The 22,879-nt window shown below is 42.7% G+C and overlaps 1 protein-coding gene across 2 annotated transcripts in view; it reads right to left on the bottom strand.

The window, feature by feature from the left end:
• LOC115120737 (fibrinogen C domain-containing protein 1-like) overlaps positions 1-22,879 on the bottom strand; it is a 241,946-nt gene that overhangs the window by 192,096 nt on the left and 26,971 nt on the right. The window contains exons 3-4 of one of the 2 annotated variants that reach the window (XM_029649723.2): positions 10,002-10,091; positions 2,981-3,460 (exon numbers count right to left, since the gene is read on the bottom strand). In XM_029649723.2, the coding sequence (XP_029505583.1) occupies positions 2,981-3,460; positions 10,002-10,091 (570 nt within the window). The remainder of the gene's footprint in view (positions 1-2,980; positions 3,461-10,001; positions 10,092-22,879) is intronic. The other variant, XM_029649730.2, reaches the window with a different exon arrangement.

Below are 22,879 nucleotides of genomic sequence, written 5' to 3'. Positions count from 1 at the left end.
GGTTCTCAATCAGAGGCAGGTGTCGTTAGTTGTCTCTGATTGAGAATCATACTTAGGTAGACTGGGTTTCACTGTTGGTTTGTGGGTGTTTGTTTCCTGTGTCAGTGTTTGTGCCACACGGGACTGTTTCGGTTTGGTTCATTTCATGTTATCGTATTAAAATCCGTCATGAACACTTACCACGCCGCATCTTGGTCCGATCCTTACTCCTCTTCAGACGAAGAGGAGGAAATCTGCCGTTACAGGTGCGTAGTTATTCTTCTGTTATTGATTTCAGGTAACGTGCAACCTGACCCTAATATGCAATTTTTCAAAACGCCCTCTGATTTTAAATCTAGATCTGGTTTTGGTATTTTTCATTTAAATGTACGCAGCCTGTTAAAAGTTTATGGGGTTAGGATTTGGTCTAAATCAACTGATGATCAGCTGATGTAATTGTGTTTTCTGAAACCTGGCTCAGCAAGTCTGTTCTTGATAAGGATATTTGCATAAAGGGTTACAATGCGTATCGCACTGATAGAGTTAAGAAAGTTAGGGATATGGCTATATATGTAAAGACTAAATTCCTTGTAAGTGTGGCAAAGTCTGAAACTATTTGTAAACCGTTGGAATTTCTTGCTTTGAATCTTGAGGTTTCAAAGTGTCTCTCTATAAGTGTGATTGGCTGTTATAGACCCCCCTCTGTTCTCTGTGATGCATGTTCTTCTCTAATGCACCTTATGTCTAAACTTCAGTGAAATGATCTCAACTGGTGTTGGGTAAAGCCGGTGTCTGATTTTAAAATGTTTTGTAATTCTATGAATCTTACCCAGTTGATAAACTCACCCACCCGCCCAAATGTCCAAAGAAATCTACCCTGATTGATTTGATATTGACAAACGTTCCACATAAATATTTGGCAGTTGGTGTTTTTTGTAATGATTTAAGTGACCATTGCGCAGTTCTTGCTGTTAGATATACTAAGGTTCCTTAGACAAACCAACGCTTTATTCGTAATAGAAATTTTAAGATTTTTATTAGCAGGCTTTCTTTCATGATTTGTTTTATTTTGACTGGACCAAGATCAAGCTTATTCCTGATGTGGAACTGCCTGGAAATTATTTCATGTTTTTTTCCAAATAGTAAACAAACATGCCCCATTCCCCATTCCTCTTCTGAGCTGTCTTGTATTATTCACAAATGTAATCTAGCCTGGGCTAAAGAAAGGAAATCATGTTCTGATGCTGATTGGCTTCTTTTTAGGCAGCTATGAAACAAGTGTTCTTTTTTTCTCAGGAAGGCCAAGTTTGAAAATGTTATGTCTGTTACCACTGATAATCTGAATGACCCTAGAATTCTTTGGAAAGCTATTAAGTCTGTCTGGTAACAGTAATGTTAATGCATTACCGTCATGTGTATTGAAGGACTCTTGCTGTATATGGTCAAATTGAAATGCTGAATTGTTTCAATGAGCACTTTGTATCATCTAGTAGGCTGTTTGAATCAGTATCCTCTGGTTCTGTACAACCCTGTGTGGATGAACCAGTGAGAGCTGGTCAAACGTTTAGCTTTTTGCCATTCTCAGTGCAGGAGGTACATAAAGCCATGAAATCCTTAGATCAGAGAAAGCCTGCAAGTCCTGATCTTCTTGATCCCTGCTTTTTCAAACTGGCAGCTGATTTCATAGCTGATACTGTTCAATCTAACCCTGGAATGTAATGAAATTCCAAAGATCTGGAAATCAGCATTTGTCCAAAAACTTTTAAAACTGGGAGATCCGACTCTTTTAAACAAGTATAGTCCAATCTCAAAGCTGTGACCCCTGGCGAAAATACTTGAAACCCTTGTTAGAGAACAGCTAATACTAACTCTATTTTATCAATGTCCCAATCGGGCTTCAGGAAGAAGCATAGCACAATTACAGCAGCCATGAAGGTTTTAAATGATATCACTGAAGCCATTGACAAAAAACAGCACTGTGTCTCACTTTTTATTGATCTTTCTAAGGCTTTTGATACAGTTGAGCATGCTATATTGAGGCAGAGATTGTCGAGCATAGGTACTTCGGAGCATGCAGTTGCATGGTTTGATAACTATCTGTCTGATAGAACTCAGTGCACCTAATTTGATGGGCCCATGTCTGTTAAATTGTCTGTCTGTAATAGTGTGCCCCAGGGCTCTGCACTTGGTCCCCTCTTATTCACTATTTATGTAAATAACTGAGACAAAAATGTGCAAATGCTCAAGTTCACTTTTATGCTGATGATACCGTTATTTATTGTTGTGCCTCATCTCCCACAAAAGCTTTCCAGAACTTGCAAACTGCTTTTTATACTGTTCAACATAGCTTGTGTCAATTTAAGATTAAGAATATGGCCTGTTTTTCTTTTGAAGCCAGAAGGAGACTAGTATAAGCAACATTTATGCCTTCACTAGACTATGGGGATATTTTATATATGAATGCTTCCGCTCAGTGTTTGAGATCAATTGACACCCTTTACCATGGAGCATTGAGATTTATTTTAAACTGCAAAACCCTTACGCACGCCTGCACTTTATATACAAGGGTTGGCTGGCCTTCTCTAGTAAATCGTAGGCTCAGTTATCCTGCTAACTGCTCCAAACGTCCGAACTGAATTTGGTAAAAGGGATTTTATTCACTCTGCGCCCTTGGCTTGGAACGCCTTACAAAATACTTTTAAACTGGAAGAACTTGTCCCGATTGGTGTTTTTAAATCATTGATGAAGGATTTTGAGGCTGTTTCCCTGACCTGTCAATGTTTTAATTAGCTGTTTTATGATTTTGATATACTCTTGTGAATTCTATGGTTTTACTAGAATACCTATAGCTTTTCATGTTGTCTGTCTGTAATTGTGTAATGACTTGGTGTTGCCTATCTTGGCCAGGATGCTCTTGAAAAAGAGATTTCAAATCTCAATGAGCACTTCCTGGTTATATAAAGGTTAAATAAAACATTCAAAAAATTAAATACTAGCTTACTTGTATGAGGCGTCCCTGCTCTGTCTGCAGTGTGTTCAGGTCCTGCCCCAGACTCCCCTGGCCTCGTCTCAGAGACTCGTAGTCCATCTTCAGCTGACCAGCGTGGGCCGACAGTTTGGCCACCTCCTCAGCTAGGTTGACCAGCAGCGCCCGGTCTTGACCTTTGACCGACTTCAGGTCGGTGTCGTGGTCGGTCAGCGAGTGGAGCAGCGATGTCTGCACCCCTTCCAGGCGTAGGAAGTTCCCGTTGTAGTCCGGACAGTTGGGGTCGATGAAGATGTTGATGCGTGAGCCGTCGCCCCTCTCCACGGTTACCAGGGCGTTGGCCTCGTCCGGATTGGTTGAGATGTGGGGTGGGCCGTCAGACATGGGCGGGGCCTGGTAGTGGTTCATGAAGAGGATGGTGCCGGTTGCCGTGACGGCCAGAAGGACGGCGACGAAGAGGAGGATGGTGCACAGGAGGTAGCTGCAGCTCATCCTCTACAGGGAGGGAGGGAAGGTGGGATGGAGGGAGGGACAAAATAAAAGTGGAATGTTAAACCTACAGACAGACATTTTTTGTTCTTGTTGCTCTATAATTGAAGATTAGTGCTGTTTACAAGAATTCAATATTTGAAGCATCACATTTCACAACCCGTCCTTTATTAACTAATGTTTGTTATGAGCAATATCTTTTCCCATAGCTCATTAACCACCATACACTACTTCTGCATCAAAACTGAACCCGCAAAAAAATAAACATCAAAAGTCTGAAAGTTGGAAAAAGCTCGATAGAAAACATGTTTTCTGCAACATATGTTGTTTTTGAAGAGAAGAGATACAGTATGTAGCATATTGAGGAGAATCTGAGCCAGAGTCCCAGTTTAAAATACCTCTGGGGATGAACACAGCAGGGAAACAGGTTCAATTCTCACTCCCACTTCAGAGAGATATAGAGAAGGGAAGAGAGAGAATGGGAGAGAGAGGGAGGCAGAAAGAGTAAGAAGCAAAGAGAGATAGAAAGTGTGAGAGAGGCAGAACGAGAGAGAAAGTATGAAGAAAAAAGTGAGAGAGAAAGACATCAATAGAAGTGTCATTAAAAAGACACTAAAAAAGATTTGACAATTGGGAGCAATCTTGCCACGGTGTATGTGACAATTAAACATACTTTTAGGGCGGCAGGTAGCCTAGCTGTTAGAGATGCGAGAAAGCAACCAGAGGGTTGTCAGTTTTAATCCCAGGTCCAACTGAAAAAATCTGTCAGCAAGTGAGCTGGCAACCAAAGGGTTGCTGGTCTCAAAATGTTAGATGCTATTGCCTGTTGTTGTGTCCTTGAGAAAGGCACTTAACCCTCACAGCAACAGCTCCCTGCGGTGTGGCAGCACCCGCTCCAAAAACCTGTTTATGTATGCGTGTCTTTCGGAGGGGTTGGGTTTGAAGCGGAAGTGACATTTCAGTTGGTCCTTGCTTACAATTGACCGATAAAGTGATCTTCATTTCTTCATCTTAATTACCATGTGTGTATGGGAGAGAGGAGAGAGGTATGTCATACACTACCACTGTATGATTAACAACTCCTATCTTCCCCATATCCACCTCCACATGATTACACTTATTTCCCACTGGATGATGCACTCATCGGAAGTGTATGTGTGTGTGTGAGAGCGAGCATGTGTGCACATGACCCTGAGTCATGGCTGTGTGTGTGTGTGTGTGTGTGTGTGTGTGTGTGTGTGTGTGTGTGTGTGTGTGTGTGTGTGTGTGTGTGTGTGTGTGTGTGTGTGTGTGTGTAAGTATGGCTCTGTGTGTGTGCGTCTATGTGTTAGCATGACTGATTTCATACTTAGTGTGTGTATGAGATAATGAATATGTAAATTGGCAGTAGAGGCACAGTGGACCATGCTAATAGCCAGCTAATGGTGTGCTACAGTATGTGATGTTTTATCACTGTGTGTCTCTCTGTGGTATACACCCTGTTTTCCAGAGAGCCACTTCTTCATCACTGTGGTTATTCATAGTCTCCAAGCACAGATGTGGACGTCATGGCTCTGTGTGTGTGTGTGTGTGTGTGTGTGTGTGTGTGTGTGTGTTCACTCCCAGTGTATGTCTGCTGTGTTAGGAGTAGAGACAATTCTATTCAGTAATTCTCAGTTTCATGAACACACATTCAGTACACATACAGAGCTGACATATGCACCCAAACTCATTGGGGAGGAACAAAGCCCAGAGGCGCATAAAAAAAACAATAGTTTGACTCCTGACAACAACAGAGTCTGGGAGTAGAGGAGGCTGCTGGTTAAGGAAGGAAAATGGTGGGGACAGAGGCGCCTGGAGAGAGAGAGAGAGAGCCATTCTCCAGCTGCTACAGGATGACAGGACTTCTCTGTTTACATACGAACACACACATACTGACGCCACATACTGTACACACACACACACACACACACACACGTGCCCAAGCTGTGTTGTGTTATGTGGTTGCATCACTTATTTTTCCAAGCCCAGATGCAGTCAGTCAGGCAGCTCCGGGGCATCTTTTCACGCATCACAATTAGTTGTCTGTTTTCTCTCAGTCGACATGCAGGCAAAGAACAATCCAATTTCATTCTGCATGTCAAGCAGCGTTTGTGTCTGTGGTGTGTGTGAGTACCAGTGTGCATTTCTGTGTGTGTTTGCACGTGCTTTATATGTCAATTACATAAGTATTCACACCCTTAAATCAATACTTAGTAGAAGCACATTTGACAGCGATTACAACTGTGAATCTTTCTGGGTAAGTCTCACAGAGTGAGTCCATGCAACGTATTTTTAAATGTATTTATTATTTAATTTAACCAGGCAAGTCAGTTAAGAACAAATACGTATTTACAATGACGGCCTACACCAGCAAACCTGTACGACGCTGGGCCAATTGTGCGCTGACCTATGGGACCCAATCACGGCCAGTTGTGATACAGCCTGGAATCGAACTAGGGTGTCTGTAGTGATGCCTCTAGCACTGAGATGCAGTGCCTTAGACCACTACACCACTCAGGAGCCCTTACTATGTGAGTTGTTAAGGAAATGTTTACCCCTTAACTTATTTAGGCTTGCCATAAAAAAGGGGTTGAATACTTATTGACAATACATTTTAGCTTGAACGTTTAATTAATAAGTAAAAATGTAAAAAAACACTATTTCACTTTGAAATGACGGGGTACTGTGTGTAGGCAGTGGAGGGCCCTTAATGTTTTGTACTCTCAGTGTATTATTTAGTTATGATCTCTCAATAATCACAATAGCACATTGATAGTAGCCATTGACACATATCAAAGCTAAGCAAGGGCTTGGTTAAAACCCTGGATGGGAGACCAGCACATACAGGCAGAGCGGAAAGGGGGAGATGGATAGACAAGGAGATGGTGATCTAAGCTGCTCTACGGTCTTTAACGTGTGACACACAAGGGAAGGAAGAAATATAACACTCTACACCCCCCCACCTCTCCCCCTTACACCTCTTACATACAGCACTACATCCACTCTACACCCCACCCCCCTCTCCCCCTTACACCTCTTACATACAGTACTACATCCACTCTTCACCTCTCCCCCTTACACCTCTTACATACAGTACTACATCCACTCTACACCCCACCCCCTCTCCCCCTTACACCTCTTACATACAGTACTACATCCACTCTTCACCCCCTCTCCCCCTTACACCTCTTACATACAGTACTACATCCACTCTTCACCTCTCCCCCTTACACCTCTTACATACAGTACTACATCCACTCTTCACCCCCCTTACACATCTTACATACAGTACTACATCCACTCTTCACCCCCCTCTCCCCCTTACACCTCTTACATACAGTACTACATCCACTCTACACCCTCCCCCTCTCCCCCTTACACCTCTTACATACAGTACTACATCCACTCTTCACCCCCTCTCCCCCTTACACCTCTTACATACAGTACTACATCCACTCTTCACCCCCCACCTCTCCCCCTTACACCTCTTACATACAGTACTACATCCACTCTTCACCCCCTCCCCCTTACACCTCTTACATACAGTACTACATCCACTCTTCACCCCCCTCTCCCCCTTACACCTCTTACATACAGTACTACATCCACTCTACACCCCCCTCTCCCCCTTACACCTCTTACATACAGTACTACATCCACTCTTCACCTTACGCCTCTTACATACAGTACTACATCCACTCTTCACCCCCTCTCCCCCTTACACCTCTTACATACAGTACTACATCCACTCTACACCCCCCCTCCCCCTTACACCTCTTACATACAGTACTACATCCACTCTTCACCCCCTCTCCCCCTTACGCCTCTTACATACAGTACTACATCCACTCTTCACCCCCCTCTCCCCCTTACACCTCTTACATACAGTACTACATCCACTCTTCACCCCCCTCCCCCTTACACATCTTACATACAGTACTACATCCACACTTCCCCCTCCCCCTTACACCTCTTACATACAGTATTACATCCACTCTTCACCCCCTCCCCCTTACACATCTTACATACAGTACTACATCCACACTTCCCCCTCTCCCCCTTACACCTCTTACATACAGTACTACAACCACTCTTCACCCCCCTCTCCCCCTTACACCTCTTACATACAGTACTACATCCACTCTACACCCCGCCCTCTCCCCCTTACACCTCTTACATACAGTACTACATCCGCTCTTCGCCCCCTCTCCCCCTTACACCTCTTACATACAGTACTACATCCACTCTTCACCCCCTCTCCCCCTTACACCTCTTACATACAGTACTACATCCACTCTACACCCCCCTCTCCCCTTACACCTCTTACATACAGTACTACATCCACTCAGAGACCCACCCCCAAACACACAATACAATTTCTATCTGTATAATTCCATTGAGCCAAGCTAAACCACTCAAACCCTGTCTAAACAGTGCTTTTGTTAATGAGTCTCTCCATCTCTCAGTAGGAAGCCACTCGGTAATTACTGACTGGATTCAGTCTCTCTCTCTCTCTCTCTCTCTCTCTCTCTCTCTCTCTCTAAATTCAAAGGGGCTCTTTCTCTCTCTGCCCCCCTCTCTCTCTCTCGCTCTCTCTCAATTCAGTTACATTCAATCCAAGGGGCTTTATTGGCATGGGAAACATATGTTAACATTGCCAAAGCAAGTGAAATAGATAATAAACAAAAGTGAAATAAACAATACAAATTAACAGTAAACATTACACTCACAGAAGTTCCAAAAGAATAAAGACATTTCAAATGTCATATTATGTCTATATACAGTGTTGTAGTGATGTGGGTGGTTTATCTCTCTGTAGGTGATGGCTTTGTTATGGAAGGTTTGGGAATCGCTTCCTTTTAGGTGGTTGTAGAATTTAACGTCTCTTTTCTGGATTTGGATAATTAGTGGGTTTCCGCCTAATTCTGCTCTGCATGCATTATTTTGTGTTTTACGTTGTACACAGGGGATAATTTTGCAGAATTCTGCATGCAGAGTTTCAATTTGGTGTTTGTCCAATTTTGTGAATTCTTGGTTGGTGAGCGGACCCAAGACCTCACAACCATAAAGGGCAATGGGTTCTATAACTGATTCAAGTATTTTCAGCCAGATCCTCTCTCTTTATGCCCCCCCATGGGATGAGAGAGGACACACACTGGGAGGTAGGACCACCACTGGGATGTAGGACCACTGTCCTCCTATACCACAGCAGCAGACACATCCTAGGCTGATGGCTGGATGACGGTCTTCATCCGGTCATTAGATAAGTAGAACACCATTAGAGATACACAATGATTGATGGCATCTTAATTGGGGAGGAAGGGCTCGTGGTAGCGGCTGGAGCGGAATAGGTGCAATGGTATCGAATACATGGTTTTCATATGTTTGATGCCATTTCATTAACTCCATTCCAGCCATTATTATGAGCAGTTCTCCCCTCAGCGGCCTCCTGTGATGCACTCACGCACATGCAGACACACGCACCCACATTCTATATTTTTACATACAGAGCCCACAGACCTCCACACACGCATATTCTGTACCATCCCACACGTACTCAGATCCTGTTACAATCATTTCCGTCTTTATGTGCAAAGCAGCACAAGCTTAATCCACGGTTAATTTAGGTATTTCTTTAGAGTCAAGGTTTACCACCTCTTCTGCTCTGCACTCAGATGTGACTTTTAATATCTGATAATCCCCTGAACGCGATCACCATGGTGATGGAGACACTGATGGGGCAAGGAGGGCATTGTGAAGGAGCGCTAATCCTCCATGTAGATGAGCTCCTCAGTATTCATCCTGCTCTCCTCAGATAGAAAAAGAGAGAGTGACAGGGATGGGGAGAGGGGGAGGTGGAGTGAAGGATGGATGAGGAATGAAACATGGAGAAAGAGAAAGCGAGACAGGCAAAGACAGAGAGAGCATACATATGCCATTAGATCCCTTGAGCCGCGCCGAGCTGTTCTGTACAGCTAATGACAGGGACATGCTTTAGTCATCCTCTCCTCTCATATCCTCTCCTCTCTTCTCCTCTCCCCTCTCCTCTTTACTCCTCTCCTATCCTCTCCTCTCATATCCTCTCCACTCCTCGCTTCTTCTCTCCTATCCTTTCCTCTCCCTCATATCCGCTCTCCTCTCCTCTCCTCTTCATGAGGACACTTCAAATCTCCCTCTGTGACAATGGCTGAAATAAGAACTTGGTGAATCAATGTAATTGTGCCTGAGACCTGAAGACTCACCTTAGCTTTAGTCACATGATGAGCTATATTAAACTAGATGATTTACATCCAAACATAAATGCATTTCACCACAAATAGAAAATACCATATAATGAACCATTATTTTAAGAAGTAAGAGCTAACCTGTTAGAAATTATCATTATAATACATTATTTCATAGTGTGAATTGTATGGTAAAAGATTGCAGGTTGGGCGATAGTATATGTTTTGGTGTATGTGAGATATCAAGGTGTGTTCTAAGTGTGTGTATGTGTGTGTGTCTGTGTGAGTCTGTGTGTTCTTACCTTGGTGGGTGACGGGGTCTCTCTGACTGTGTCTGAGTCTGACCAACGGTGTTTCAGCTGGGAGGTGCTGGGTACACACTCACAGAACGTCTGCATGGAACAAACAAGCAAACCAGTGTTGTTGTGTTTGCCCTTGTTTCATTCGATATGCTTAGATATTATACACTGAACAAAATATAAACGCAACATACAACAATTTCAAAGATTTTACGGAGTTACAGTTCATATAAGGAAATCATTAACTTGAAATAAATACATTAGGCCCTGATCTATGGGTTTCATATGACTGGGAATACAGATATGCATCTGTTCCTCACAGATTCACTACCTGACCAATAGTATGTGGACACCTGATCGTCAAACATTTCATTCCAAAATTATGGGCATTAATATGGAGTTGGTGCCCCCTTGGCAGCTATAACAGCCTCCACTATTCTGGGAAGGCTTTCCACTAGATGTTGGAACACTGCAGCAGAGACTTGCTTCCATTCAGCCACAAGAGCCATAGTGAGGTCAGGCGCTTATGTTGGGTGGTTACACCTGGCTCGCAGTCGGTGTTCCAATTCATCCCAAAGGTGTTCGATGGGGTTGAGGTCAGGGCTCTGCGCAGACCAGTCAAATTCCTCCACAACAATCTCGACAAACCATTTCTGTATGGACCTTTATTTGTGCACAGGGGAATTGTCATGCTGAAACAGGAAAGGGCCTTTCCCAAACTGTTGCCACAAAGTTGGAAGCAGAGAATTGTCTAGAATGTCATTGTATGCTGTAGGGTTAAGATATCCCTTCACTAGATATAAGGGGCTCGAACCATGAAAAACAGCCACAGACCATTATTCCTCTTCCACTAAACTTTACAGTTGGCACTATGCATTGAGGCAGGTATCGTTCTCCTGGCATCCACCAAACCCAGATTCGCGGCCTGCCAGATGGTGAAGCATAATTTATCACTCCAGAGAACGCGTATCCACTGCTCCAGAGTCCAATGGTGGCGAGCTTTACATCCCTCCAGCCGATGCTCGGCATTGTGCGTGGTGATCTTAGGCTTGTGTGAGGCTGCGCGGCCATGGAAACTCATTTCATGAAGCTACCGACGAACAGTTATTGCGCTGATATTGCTTCCAGAGGCAGTTTGGAACTCGGTAGTGAATGTTGCAACCGAGGACAGATAATTTTTATGCGCTACGCGTTTCAGCTGAGCCATAGTTGCTCCTAGACATTTCCACTTACCGGGGCAGCTCTAGCAGGGCAGAAATTTTATGAACTGACTTGTTGGCTTCTTGACAAAGGAGAAATGCTCACTAACAGGGATGAAAACTAATTTGTGCACAATAACGTTTTAGTATGTAGGGAACATTTCTGGGATCTTTTAATTCAGCTCATGAAACATGTTACCAACACTTTACATGTTGCATTTGTATTTTTGTTCAGTGTAGTATAATAGTATGTTTTTGGTAGTAAGATACTGCAGAAGGGTCAGCTATTGGACCAGAAATCATAACTCCACTCCATCAATGATCCAAACCAAGCACCAAGAATGCAAATCAAATCAAAACTACTTCATCAATGACCAAACCAAGAACCAAGACCGCAAATCAAATCAAAATTTAGCCTGGGGAATCGGAACAAGACTAGACAATGTGCAGTGGTCGTCTGTGTGTTGGCTGCTACTGTAGGTATGATAGTACAGTATGCAGTTCACACAATGTTGATGGCCCTATCACCTCCCTACTCTGAGTACACCTACCAGGGGTGAGGGAGAGAAAGTAATGGGGAGGGAAAGAGACGGAGTGAGAGAGAGGCCCTGCTGAATCCTGATGAGTTTAGCATGAAAATCCAGAAACCTGTTCCGCACACAGACTAGCAAACACACATGGATGTTACACACTGAGACTGGACAACTCTGTTACACAGTGAGGCTGGACAACTCTGTTACACAGTGAGGCTGGACAACTCTGTTACACACTGATGCTGGACAACTCTGTTACACACTGAGGCTGGACATCTCTGTTACACAGTGAAGCTGGACAACTCTGTTACACAGTGAGGCTGGACAACTCTGTTACACAGTGAGGCTGGACAACTCTGTTACACACTGAGACTGGACAACTCTGTTACACAGTGAGGCTGGACAACTCTGTTACACAGTGAGGCTGGACAACTCTGTTACACACTGATGCTGGACAACTCTGTTACACACTGAGGCTGGACATCTCTGTTACACAGTGAAGCTGGACAACTCTGTTACACACTGATGCTGGACAACTCTGTTACACACTGATGCTGGACAACTCTGTTACACACTGAGGCTGGACATCTCTGTTACACACTGAGGCTGAACAACTCTGTTACACACTGAGGCTGGACAACTCTGTTACACACTGAGGCTGGACAACTCTGTTACACACTGATGCTGGACAACTCTGTTACACACTGAGGCTGGACAACTCTGTTACACACTGATGCTGGACAACTCTGTTACACACTGAGGCTGGACAACTCTGTTACACAGTGAGGCTGGACAACTCTGTTACACACTGATGCTGGACAACTCTGTTACACACTGATGCTGGACAACTCTGTTACACACTGATGCTGGACAACTCTGTTACACAGTGAGGCTGGACAACTCTGTTACACAGTGAGGCTGGACAACTCTGTTACACACTGATGCTGGACAACTCTGTTACACACTGATGCTGGACAACTCTGTTACACACTGAGGCTGGACAACTCTGTTACACACTGAGGCTGGACAACTCTGTTACACACTGAGGCTGGACAACTCTGTTACACACTGAGGCTGGACAACTCTGTTACACACTGAGGCTGGACATCTCTGTTACACACTGAGACTGGACAACTCTGTTACACACTGAGGCTGGACAACTCTGTTACACACTGAGGCTGGACAACTCTGTTACACACTGAGGCTGGACAACTCTGTTACACACTGAGGCTGGACAACTCTGTTACACACTGAGGCTGGACATCTCTGTTACACACTGAGGCTGGACAACTCTGTTACACACTGAGGCTGGACAACTCTGTTACACACTGAGGCTGCATAATGTGTTTTCATATAGACACCATGAATATAAATTAAACCCACTACACATTATGCTTATGTTTATATTCAAATCCCCCTTGCACACACAAACCTCAACACAGCATAGACAAAAAGGTAGGTAGCATCCCCATGTTGCACACCCAGGCCTGGCTGATCCAGAACACGTCCTCTCCTCATCATTACAATGGACAGCACGTCTCACGGCTTTACCTGCTCATCCCTATAGCCTGCTAATGCTAACACAGGCATCCCGCTGCATAATACACACAAAAACCCACGCATACACGCACGGGCCAATGTGATGTGATGTGGGTGTGTTTGCTCTGTGTTTACAGAGTCCTAATCTACTCCACCACAGGAAAGGGTTTACAGCTAATAGAATATCTGGGGCTTTTATTGGTTGGACCTGGCAGAGAGGATTCAATCTGATGAGCTGAGATTTAGGCTGACAGAGAGCAGTGGCAGAGTGTATAGTCTTTGTGTGTGTGTGTGTGTGTGTGTGTGTGTGTGTGTGTGTGTGTGTGTGTGTGTGTGTGTGTGTGTGTGTGTGTGTGTGTGTGTGTGTGTGTGTGTGCGTATAGGGCAGTGACTGAGGTGTGTTTAAGCTTCCTGCTCGCTAAGCCGATCTGAAGGAAGAGGCTTTGCACACATTCATTCCTGGGCTTACTAATCATTTACCAGGATGGGCACAATAGAAGGGAGAGAAAGAGGGAAGGATGGAAGGAGGGAGGGATGGAGGGATGGAGAGAGATAGAAGGAGAGCGGTGCCGTAGACAAAGACAGAAGTCAAAGACCAGAAAAACTCGTTTTCCTCAGACATTAGGGAAAACTTTTGTTGCATCAGAAATAATACATTCATTATATTCATGAGTGACTTTTGTGACACTGGAAAGGCATTCAAGGTAACACTGTACTGAACTTGGCAAAATTAAAAAGTACATCCACGGTCGAACATACCTGATAGAGTTATCTCCAACCTAAGCTGGTGGTTGCATCTAAATTGAGGTTAAGGGTTTAGACCTTGCACTGTTGGTTGTGACATTTCATTCTGAGGCATATTCTATTTCAGACATGTTTTATATGACATTCTACATTATGTTTGTCATGTATTGGGGCTTATTTTCTAAAATGTTACAATTTCTCACATGGAATATTCTCAGAATAAGAATAGACTGACGAGTTTCAAAAGAAAGTACTTTGTTTCTGGCCATTTTGAGCCTGTAATCGAACCCAAAAAATGCTGCGACAGAGCCTGGGCTCGAACCCAGAATCAGACTACTGCGCCACCCGGGAGGCCCCGCAAAAGGGTTTTCTAATGATCAATTGGCCTTTTAAAATGAGAAACTTGGATTAGCTAACACACCGTGCCATTGGAACACAGGAGTGATGGTTGCTGATAATGGGCCTTTGTACGCCTATGTAGATATTCCATAAAAAATCTGCCATTTCCAGCTACAATAGTCATTTGCAACATTATCAATGTCTACACTGTATTTCTGATCAATTTAATGTTGTTTTAATTGACAAAAAATGTGTTTTTCTTTAAAAAACAAGGACATTTCTAAGTGACCCCAAACTTTTGAACGGTAGTATATATACATGAATACACAACTAGATGGGAAACATGGGATTACTTGTTAACTTTAAACACAAAAAAACAACAACACATAAACACACACAGGCTACAGTGGGAGCAGAAAGAGATAAGTTGAATCCACAGACAGTAAGGAAGGCACACACACACACACACACATTGGTTTTACTATCCAAGTGGGACTGAACAATGCATTCCCATTCAAAATCGTATTTTCCTAACCAATAACCCTAACATTGACCCCAAACCCTAACACTAAACCTAAATTCTAACTCCTAACCCTAATCCAAACCCCAACCCTATTTCTAGCCTAACCGTAATTGTAACCCTAAAAATAAACCCTCAACCTAAAATAGCATTTTTTCCTTGTTTTACTATTCTTGTGAGGATAGTAAAGTTAGATCACACACAAACGCACGCACGCAGACACACACACACACATACAAACACACACACAAGCGCACACTTACTTGGATGGAAAATTTGCGAGGATAATAGCGGACAATATTGTCACTCCTATTTGCCACATCTTATACAGTATAAAGCCTACTGGAAAGTGTGTGCCCTCAGGCTTGGAGAGAAGCAAAAGTCATTCCGCTAAGAATAGTAAAGCCCCCTTTACTGGCTCAAATAGCCAACCATTAAGCCTGTTACCAACCCTTAGTAAACATTTTTTTTATTGTGTTTGACCAGAGCTGCAGTTAGTTTCAGAATGGGTGGCAATGAATAAGTTAGTCCTAAATATTTAAAAAAAACTTAAAACCTTGTATTTGGGACAAATTATTCACTAAACCTTAAACCTCATCTAAATCTTGAAATGAATAACGTGGAAATTGAGCAAGTTGGAGTAACCCCGGATTGTACACTTTCATGGTCAAAACTTATCAATACAACAGTAGCTAAGATTGGGAGAAGTCTGTCCATAATAAAGTGCTGCTTTGCCTTTTTAACAGCACTATCAACCAGGCAGGTCCTACAGGCACAAGTTTTGTTGCACCTGGACTACTGTTTAGTCGTGTGGTCAGGTGCCACAACAAGGGACGGCACGGCTGGCGGCACGGCTGGCCCTTGGATGTACACAGAGAGCTAACATGAATAATATGCATGTCGATCTCCCCTGGCTCAAAGTGGAGTAGAGATTGCCTTCGTCACTACTTGTATTTGTGAGAGGTATTGACATACTGGCACACAGCTCGAACACCCATGCATACCCAAAAAGACATGCCACCAGAGGTCTCTTCACAGTCCCCAAGTCCAGAACAGACAATGGAAGGTGAACAGTACTACATAGAGCCATGACTACATGGAACTCTCATCAAGTAACTCATGCAAGCAGTATTAGATTTTAAAAAAGAGATAAAAATACACATTATGGAACAGCGGGGACTGTGAAGCAACTCAAAAAAGGCACAGACACATGCACACACACACACACAATAACATACACTCTATATACACACGTACACATGGATTTTGTGTTGTAGATATGTTGTAGAAGAGTAGGGGCCTGAGGACACACACTTAATGTATTGTGAAATCTGTTGTGAATGTATTTTAATGTTTTTTTTTAAATGGTGTAACTGCCTTAATTTTGCTGGACCACAGGAAGAGTAGCTGAATGGGGATCCGTAATAAATACAAATACATAAAAAATCCCTCTTAAAACAAAGATACACACACACACACACCAACAGCTCTCCACCTTTCCAACAATCTCTTTGACATTTGAAAGGATGAAAGGACAAACAGAGGGTGCAGGGCAGAGCTGAAAAGAGGAGGATTACAGAGTAAAAGCTGTTCTATTCTACAGGGATGTCAGAGCTTAGGACCATAACCCCCACACTCAAAACACTACACATGCACCCACACACCTCTGATTCCCTGCTCCAAATTGCATGATTGCAGACCTGTTGGGCTTTAGAATAATGCTTTAGCCAGCTCCTCTCTCAGGTTTGTTTTTTATACTTCTGAGAAACAGGGGAGAGAATTTACATCTGGCGACCACAAAGCTATGCCCCCAAAATGTCCACAAATTCCAAAAATACATTTGTAATGAATACATAACCAAAAATGTACTTTCCTCAATCAACACACACACACACACACACACACACACACACACACACACACACACACACACACACACACACACACACACACACACACACACACACACACACACACACACACACAGGTGAAATCTAAGTGCACAAGCAGCACTTTTCTGACAGTAAAAACATTGTCATCACATCATGAGGTCCTTCAAAAGAGGCTGCCCACCTCGCTGCTGCTGCGTTGCGTGCACACACACATAATAAAGCACACACAAACACACACACACACAAACACACACAGACACACACACAAGCACACACACTTAATCAGAGACACACACATTACAAACACACAAACTTAATCAGACACACAGACAAATAAATGCACACATACCGCATGTACACACATAAACACTTAATAAGGGAAACACAAACACACACACACACATGCACACACACACACACACACACACACACAGCCTAAGCCTATTCACAATACATAAGGATGCATATTCAATAGCAGTGTGTGCATGCATTGAGTTATTGAGCTTGTTTTGGCTGATTTCATGGGGCTACAGAATTTATTTTCAACATCCCTTCCATTTGAGACTGATTTAATTATGTAATCAACAACATTAGAAGAAGCAATCTCTTATTTTTTTTTTAAGTGTGCCCTGTCGCTTTAGGGCCAATGACATCATTCACACACACAGTCGGTTCGAAGCTCAAGAAAAGATGATATTGACTGGGAGAGACATGATTGTTTCAAATCACAGGTGTGTTTAGGAAGCCCGCAATTTGGGTAGTGCGAGTGGTATTAGGTCTAGCTGATTGAGTTGCGGCTGTCAGTGAAAAGCATCTAAAATAGGTGTCTATAATTGAAAATATTGCATCAATAAAAAGGAGGGGGGGGTGTGGTGAAGATATGGTGCGTCTCCAGAATGCATATGTAGGAAAGTGCCCATTTGGCAATGTATTATTTCTGATTGTCTCTTACACTACTCATTTTTCTTCAACAAAGTCTGTTTTTTAAACATCCATTGCGAATGATAGTTCATCAGATGATAATTCATCAGTATTTGAAAAATCTATCCAATATTCCCGGCCTCGAGTGTTGGAAAGAGCAAAATATCATGATCTGATGATCCCATGGAAACTTCATAAAAAACAGCTTTCTGTTCTAAGCTCACTGTCACAGGAAACTTTGAGGGCCCGGAATAGCCTATTTGATATAATGTTGCAAGTTTGTTAGTGAAAATTTGATACAGGGTTGAACTTCACTAGCAGTACCTCAAGTCAAGACAGATAGAAAGGGAGGCAGACAGGCAGAGAAGAGAGCTCAATGTGATTGAAAGAACCAGAATTCTCTGCTGTTTTTATTTGACGACTTTAGGCCTATGTATTTTACTTAGTTGATGATGGAAGTTATAGGCCTCATGCTGCATTGGTCTATAGGCAATGTATCTCTGAGTTCCATGCCCTCATTTCTTTAGCTGCCAGTGAACCACAGTGTACAATGTATCCATATGGCAGAGGCTTGTGCTCTCGCCATAGTTGAGTTTTAACTTTAAGATTTGTATCATTTTACCTCAGATTTTTTTTATTAACTACATGACAACGATTTTGAGAAACAAAAACTTTATTTTTGAAGTAAAACTGTTCGATGAAAATTTGCATATATAAATATTCAGAACTGACATGCAGATTGGTAGAATTGGTAGGATAAATTGTAAGCTTCCGCAAACTTGAAACTCATGAGCTGCCTATGGTCTTTACTATTAGACCCATTTAAAAATGCGTGCAAGAATGTGCACACTTAGGAAGTACTGTGAAAAAACAGGCCCGTCTATGGAAATCAAATTCCCGTCCAACTGATTAATTCTGGTGCCGGGTCTGGTTCTAGTATGTAATGTACAATGCTTTGCAAACAATAATTAACGGTTACAACATTTATAGAAGCCGTGTTGCATTATTCAAGTGTGTTAACTTCTGAGCAGCATGAGTGGTGATACAGCCCAGACTCACAGTGAGTACGGTGTTTCCTCCTGACAGGCTGAGTAAGTGGAGCAGGAAGGGAGCAGGCACACTGCTCTAATGCTACAAGGGAACATCGGCTTTGCTCATAGACAGACTTGATCCTCTCTCAATCAGTAGACGACGTGAGACACATTTCACAGAAGTACCTAAACTAACAACAATTCTAATCCCGAACCGTTTTCAATTTTTCGTTTCGAAAAAGTATAGAAGTTGCGGTATACCGTGTAACATTAAAACATGCGTTTATGAGAGCCCTTCAGAAGGAACTTTTATAATTCCTTCCCTCTAAATTGGGGCTGATAAAGAGTACACTCAAAAACCAAGAAGGGATTACCATGACAGTTCCTTTGTCTCTGTCCTCCTCAGAAGATTCCTATCAACGAGGCCATGAATACACATGTAAAACTGTAAACTTCACAGGCTCCCGCTCTCCTTTCTGTCGTCACTTCACCCTACAATTCAATTTCTCTTCTGAAAGAGCCTGACTGGTGCTGCCTGGCTGATTGCAGTGAGGGGCAATAAATACACAGAAATGCTTGACACACACATACCGGCACACACACATAGTGAGTTCACCTCTGACCTCTTGACATGCGTTTGTGTGAGCGTACCTGTTTCTGTGTGTCAGGAGCCCATGTGAGAATGTGTGTAGTATTTTGTGTGTGTTTGTGTGTGTATTTAATTGTATCCGTTTGTGGCGGTCTGAGCAGTACTGGATCTTAAGTGCAGTGCGGTCAGTCTCTCCTGGGGGACAGAGGCAGCTGTAGTTGCCAGGGGCCATGCGGGGGCTAAGAGCTTCATGTGCCCTCAATGCCCCCTCAACCACAAGGGAATGATATCAGACTTTAACAGGAAGGTGTCCCCACTTAACCCATCAGATAGGGAGGTGTGATATCTCAGCTCTTTTAAATCAAATTCACTTTCCCTCAGAGAGATAAAGAACATAACAGAGAGAGTGGATGAGTGGGAGAATCAAGAGGATGCTCTGTCCATTTAAGTCCTGTTGTCGCTCAATACACTATGGGACAGCACTGAGGAGAAAAGGCTCTATTCAGCCGTATATAAAGACTTCATTTGTTGAGTCCTGGAGACACACAACCGACATTCACTATTTTCTGTGAATTTGAAGGACTGAACATGTTGCTCTCCATTGAGGCTTTTCTTAGTAGAATACAGTGAAATGGGCACAGAACATTTCCAGACGTGCCCATGACATGTTTACATTTAGAAAACAGTCTGCTCCAGAGCAACTTACAGTAGTGAGGTGATACATTTTCATTCATACTGGACCACCATGGGAATCGAACCCACAACCCCAGCAATGCAAGTGTCATACTCTACCAACTGAGCCACACAGGACTGTGAGGACAGTGAAAAGAGAACACGTTGAATGAAGGAGGAGATTGATTCTTCTCAATTTGAACAGAGAACATTGTAGTGAAACCTTGGTTAAGTGTTCAAAACAACCCTGCCAGAGGAGAACTATACAGTATGTAGAATGTAATGTGTAGTTAAAGAGCTATTAGCGTCACATCATGTGTGCTCCATTGAGAGGCCTCTTTCTCACAGAGTGGGTAGAGAGAGTGTAGTTTGATTTAAGTGCCAGGCTCTGGAGAAGAGCTGTATGAGTTACAGTAAATCAACAGTGAATAAGAGTTTATGAAAGCCGACTTCATGCCCTGCCCACCAGGTGAAAGGAGGACCATTTCTGCCTAAGCGCCAAAAAATAAGTGGTTTCCGTGGCAATTACAGATAAAAAAAGGCCCACCCAACGGGAGAGTTCAAACACATTTCAGAATCCCCACGACGATCATTTCCCTCTGAATAGCCCAAACCACCTCAAATAATAATGTTTTTGAAATAGAATATTCTTTCACCTAACAAACGACAAAAATAAGTTCTTGTCCTTAGAGGAATAAAAGAGAGAGAGTGACGGAGAAAGACAAAAAGAGCGATAGACAGAGAGAGAGAGAGTCAGGAGACAGATGCAGGAGGAAGCTGGAACACTTTGTTCAGTAAAGCTAACATCATCTTATGTCAGTAGCAGGAATCCTTGGGAGCTAGGAACACATCAGAGAAGTTACTAGCCTCAAAGCACACCTACGCAGGTCTGCATTTAGTCCCCGGCCACTCTCTGACAACTGCCATTTATGCAATTCCTTTGAGGCAAACCGGTAGTAGCACTGACAAATGAGCACCTGAATTGACGCACTGTTTGCGCATTTAGCCGGTGCTAAGCAATGTCAAACATCCACCAGAAATGACAGTAACAGACAGGTGTTATCTCTGTTTACACAATTAGAAACAACTTGCATTTCTCTACTCTTCAAGGTCTTTGTTCAAACATGCCATAATACTTACTAATCAGGTCCGTGTCAACGGAGAAAAATAAAAAACAGCATGTTTCTTTATTGTGATGCTTTACAACTAGTATATCATTAATACATCACAAGAGCATGAGAAAACAGATCACAAAGAATTCAGGAGTGAGCTTCCGTACTGAAGAGCCTTCTGGAGTAAAGATGCTAGGTGATTAGCTAGGTTAGAGAACACCAGAGTTTCATTTACTCCACTAGGGTAATGGCAGTTGAGTTAACTAGCCAAAACATAGAAACGTTTCATGTGTTCTGAAGTCATTGTGAATCAGTTAATCAGTTAACCAAACAGAAGTAAAAGCCCAGTGCAGTCAAAAATGTGATTTCCTGTGTTTTATATATCTTTCCACACTACGAGGTTGGAATAATAGGTTGTTATCCATAAAACGTCACAGTAAGGTGCAGAGCATTGGATTTGCCTGCTGGGGGGCAAGGAGACCCCCAGATCCACTAGAACCATTGACAACTGTGTGCAGTTTTGAAGGGATTGTTAAATAAATGAACTATTTGGTTGTAATATTATTATCACTTGAAGAGCATAGTCAGAAATACACATTTCAGATTATTCCATACAAAACAATTGCGCACTTTTACCTCTGTCATCAGAGTTATACAGCAAGTAACTGCATGTTTTTCATGGTCTGTATACATAATTGATCATGTAATTTCAGATACGTGAGGGTAACCTCACCATATATCTCAATATTGGCCACCATAAATGAGATATTTGAGTGATATAAAATAAAAGCGTACTATACCCGACAAGTACGAGGGGTTAAGGTTATTTCCCATCCTTTGTGGGCTCTGCCTGTCAAGCAGCAGAAGGGCTCATTTGCAGATGCACTGTTAGCTGATAATGTTAATTTAGCAAATTACCAGTAGAAACTTTGCACAGTTGGCTAAACATAGTGGTAAGTAGACAAAATGTACAGTCTCCAACCAACGTAGGCCTACCTAGCGAAGTTAGTGAACATTATTCCCTTTTCAACATTGTTTCTAAGAGTGTTTAACCACGATTGCTACTGACAGACATGATGGACCACGTCAAATTGGCTAGCGGGCTAATAACAGATCACGTTAATACTGTATGGCTGTTAACAATTTAACTTTCTGTGGATAAACTAGATGTCGATATCCAAATATTGTTAGATTTGCTTTCCACCTATAGTGGTGATGACAGATGCCCGACTGACATCTTTACCAGGACAACGAATTGCCGATGCCAAGCTCTTTCCAAAAGCCTAATCTCAAACTAAAAAAGACATGTTGTTTGCTTAGCTAGCTAGCTACATGCAGAATGTATAGGCTACCCTCTCGTATCTGAAATTACATGATCACTTGATGTTTACTAATCATGAACATTCATTTACTTGCTGTATAACTCTTATGATAGAGCTAAATGTGGAATAATCTGAAATGGGAAGTTCTGACTAGGCTCTTCAAGAGGTGATGAGATTAAAACCAAATAGTTATGATACTTATTTTAAAAATAAGTTGAAAATGCCACGTAGTTGTCAATGGTTTTAGCAGAGCTGGAGGTCTCCTTGCCCCCCAGCAGCCAAATCAAATTTCCAAACCTCTCTGCCAATAACAGCAAATCTTCAGTGTTCCCCTCCCCACTCAGACCACTCCCAGAAAGTCCTAATACAATTATTGGTTAGTAGTTGGTTACTGGCGTGGGCAATTTAAATCACTTTAAAAGGCAGTAATTATGAAACTGGCAGTAGAATGTCATAATTTCACCAGCA

Source organism: Oncorhynchus nerka, linkage group LG4, assembly GCF_034236695.1.
Source record: "Oncorhynchus nerka isolate Pitt River linkage group LG4, Oner_Uvic_2.0, whole genome shotgun sequence".
Lineage (NCBI taxonomy): Eukaryota > Metazoa > Chordata > Actinopteri > Salmoniformes > Salmonidae > Oncorhynchus > Oncorhynchus nerka.
This window is presented reverse-complemented; position numbering and strand designations above follow the sequence as displayed.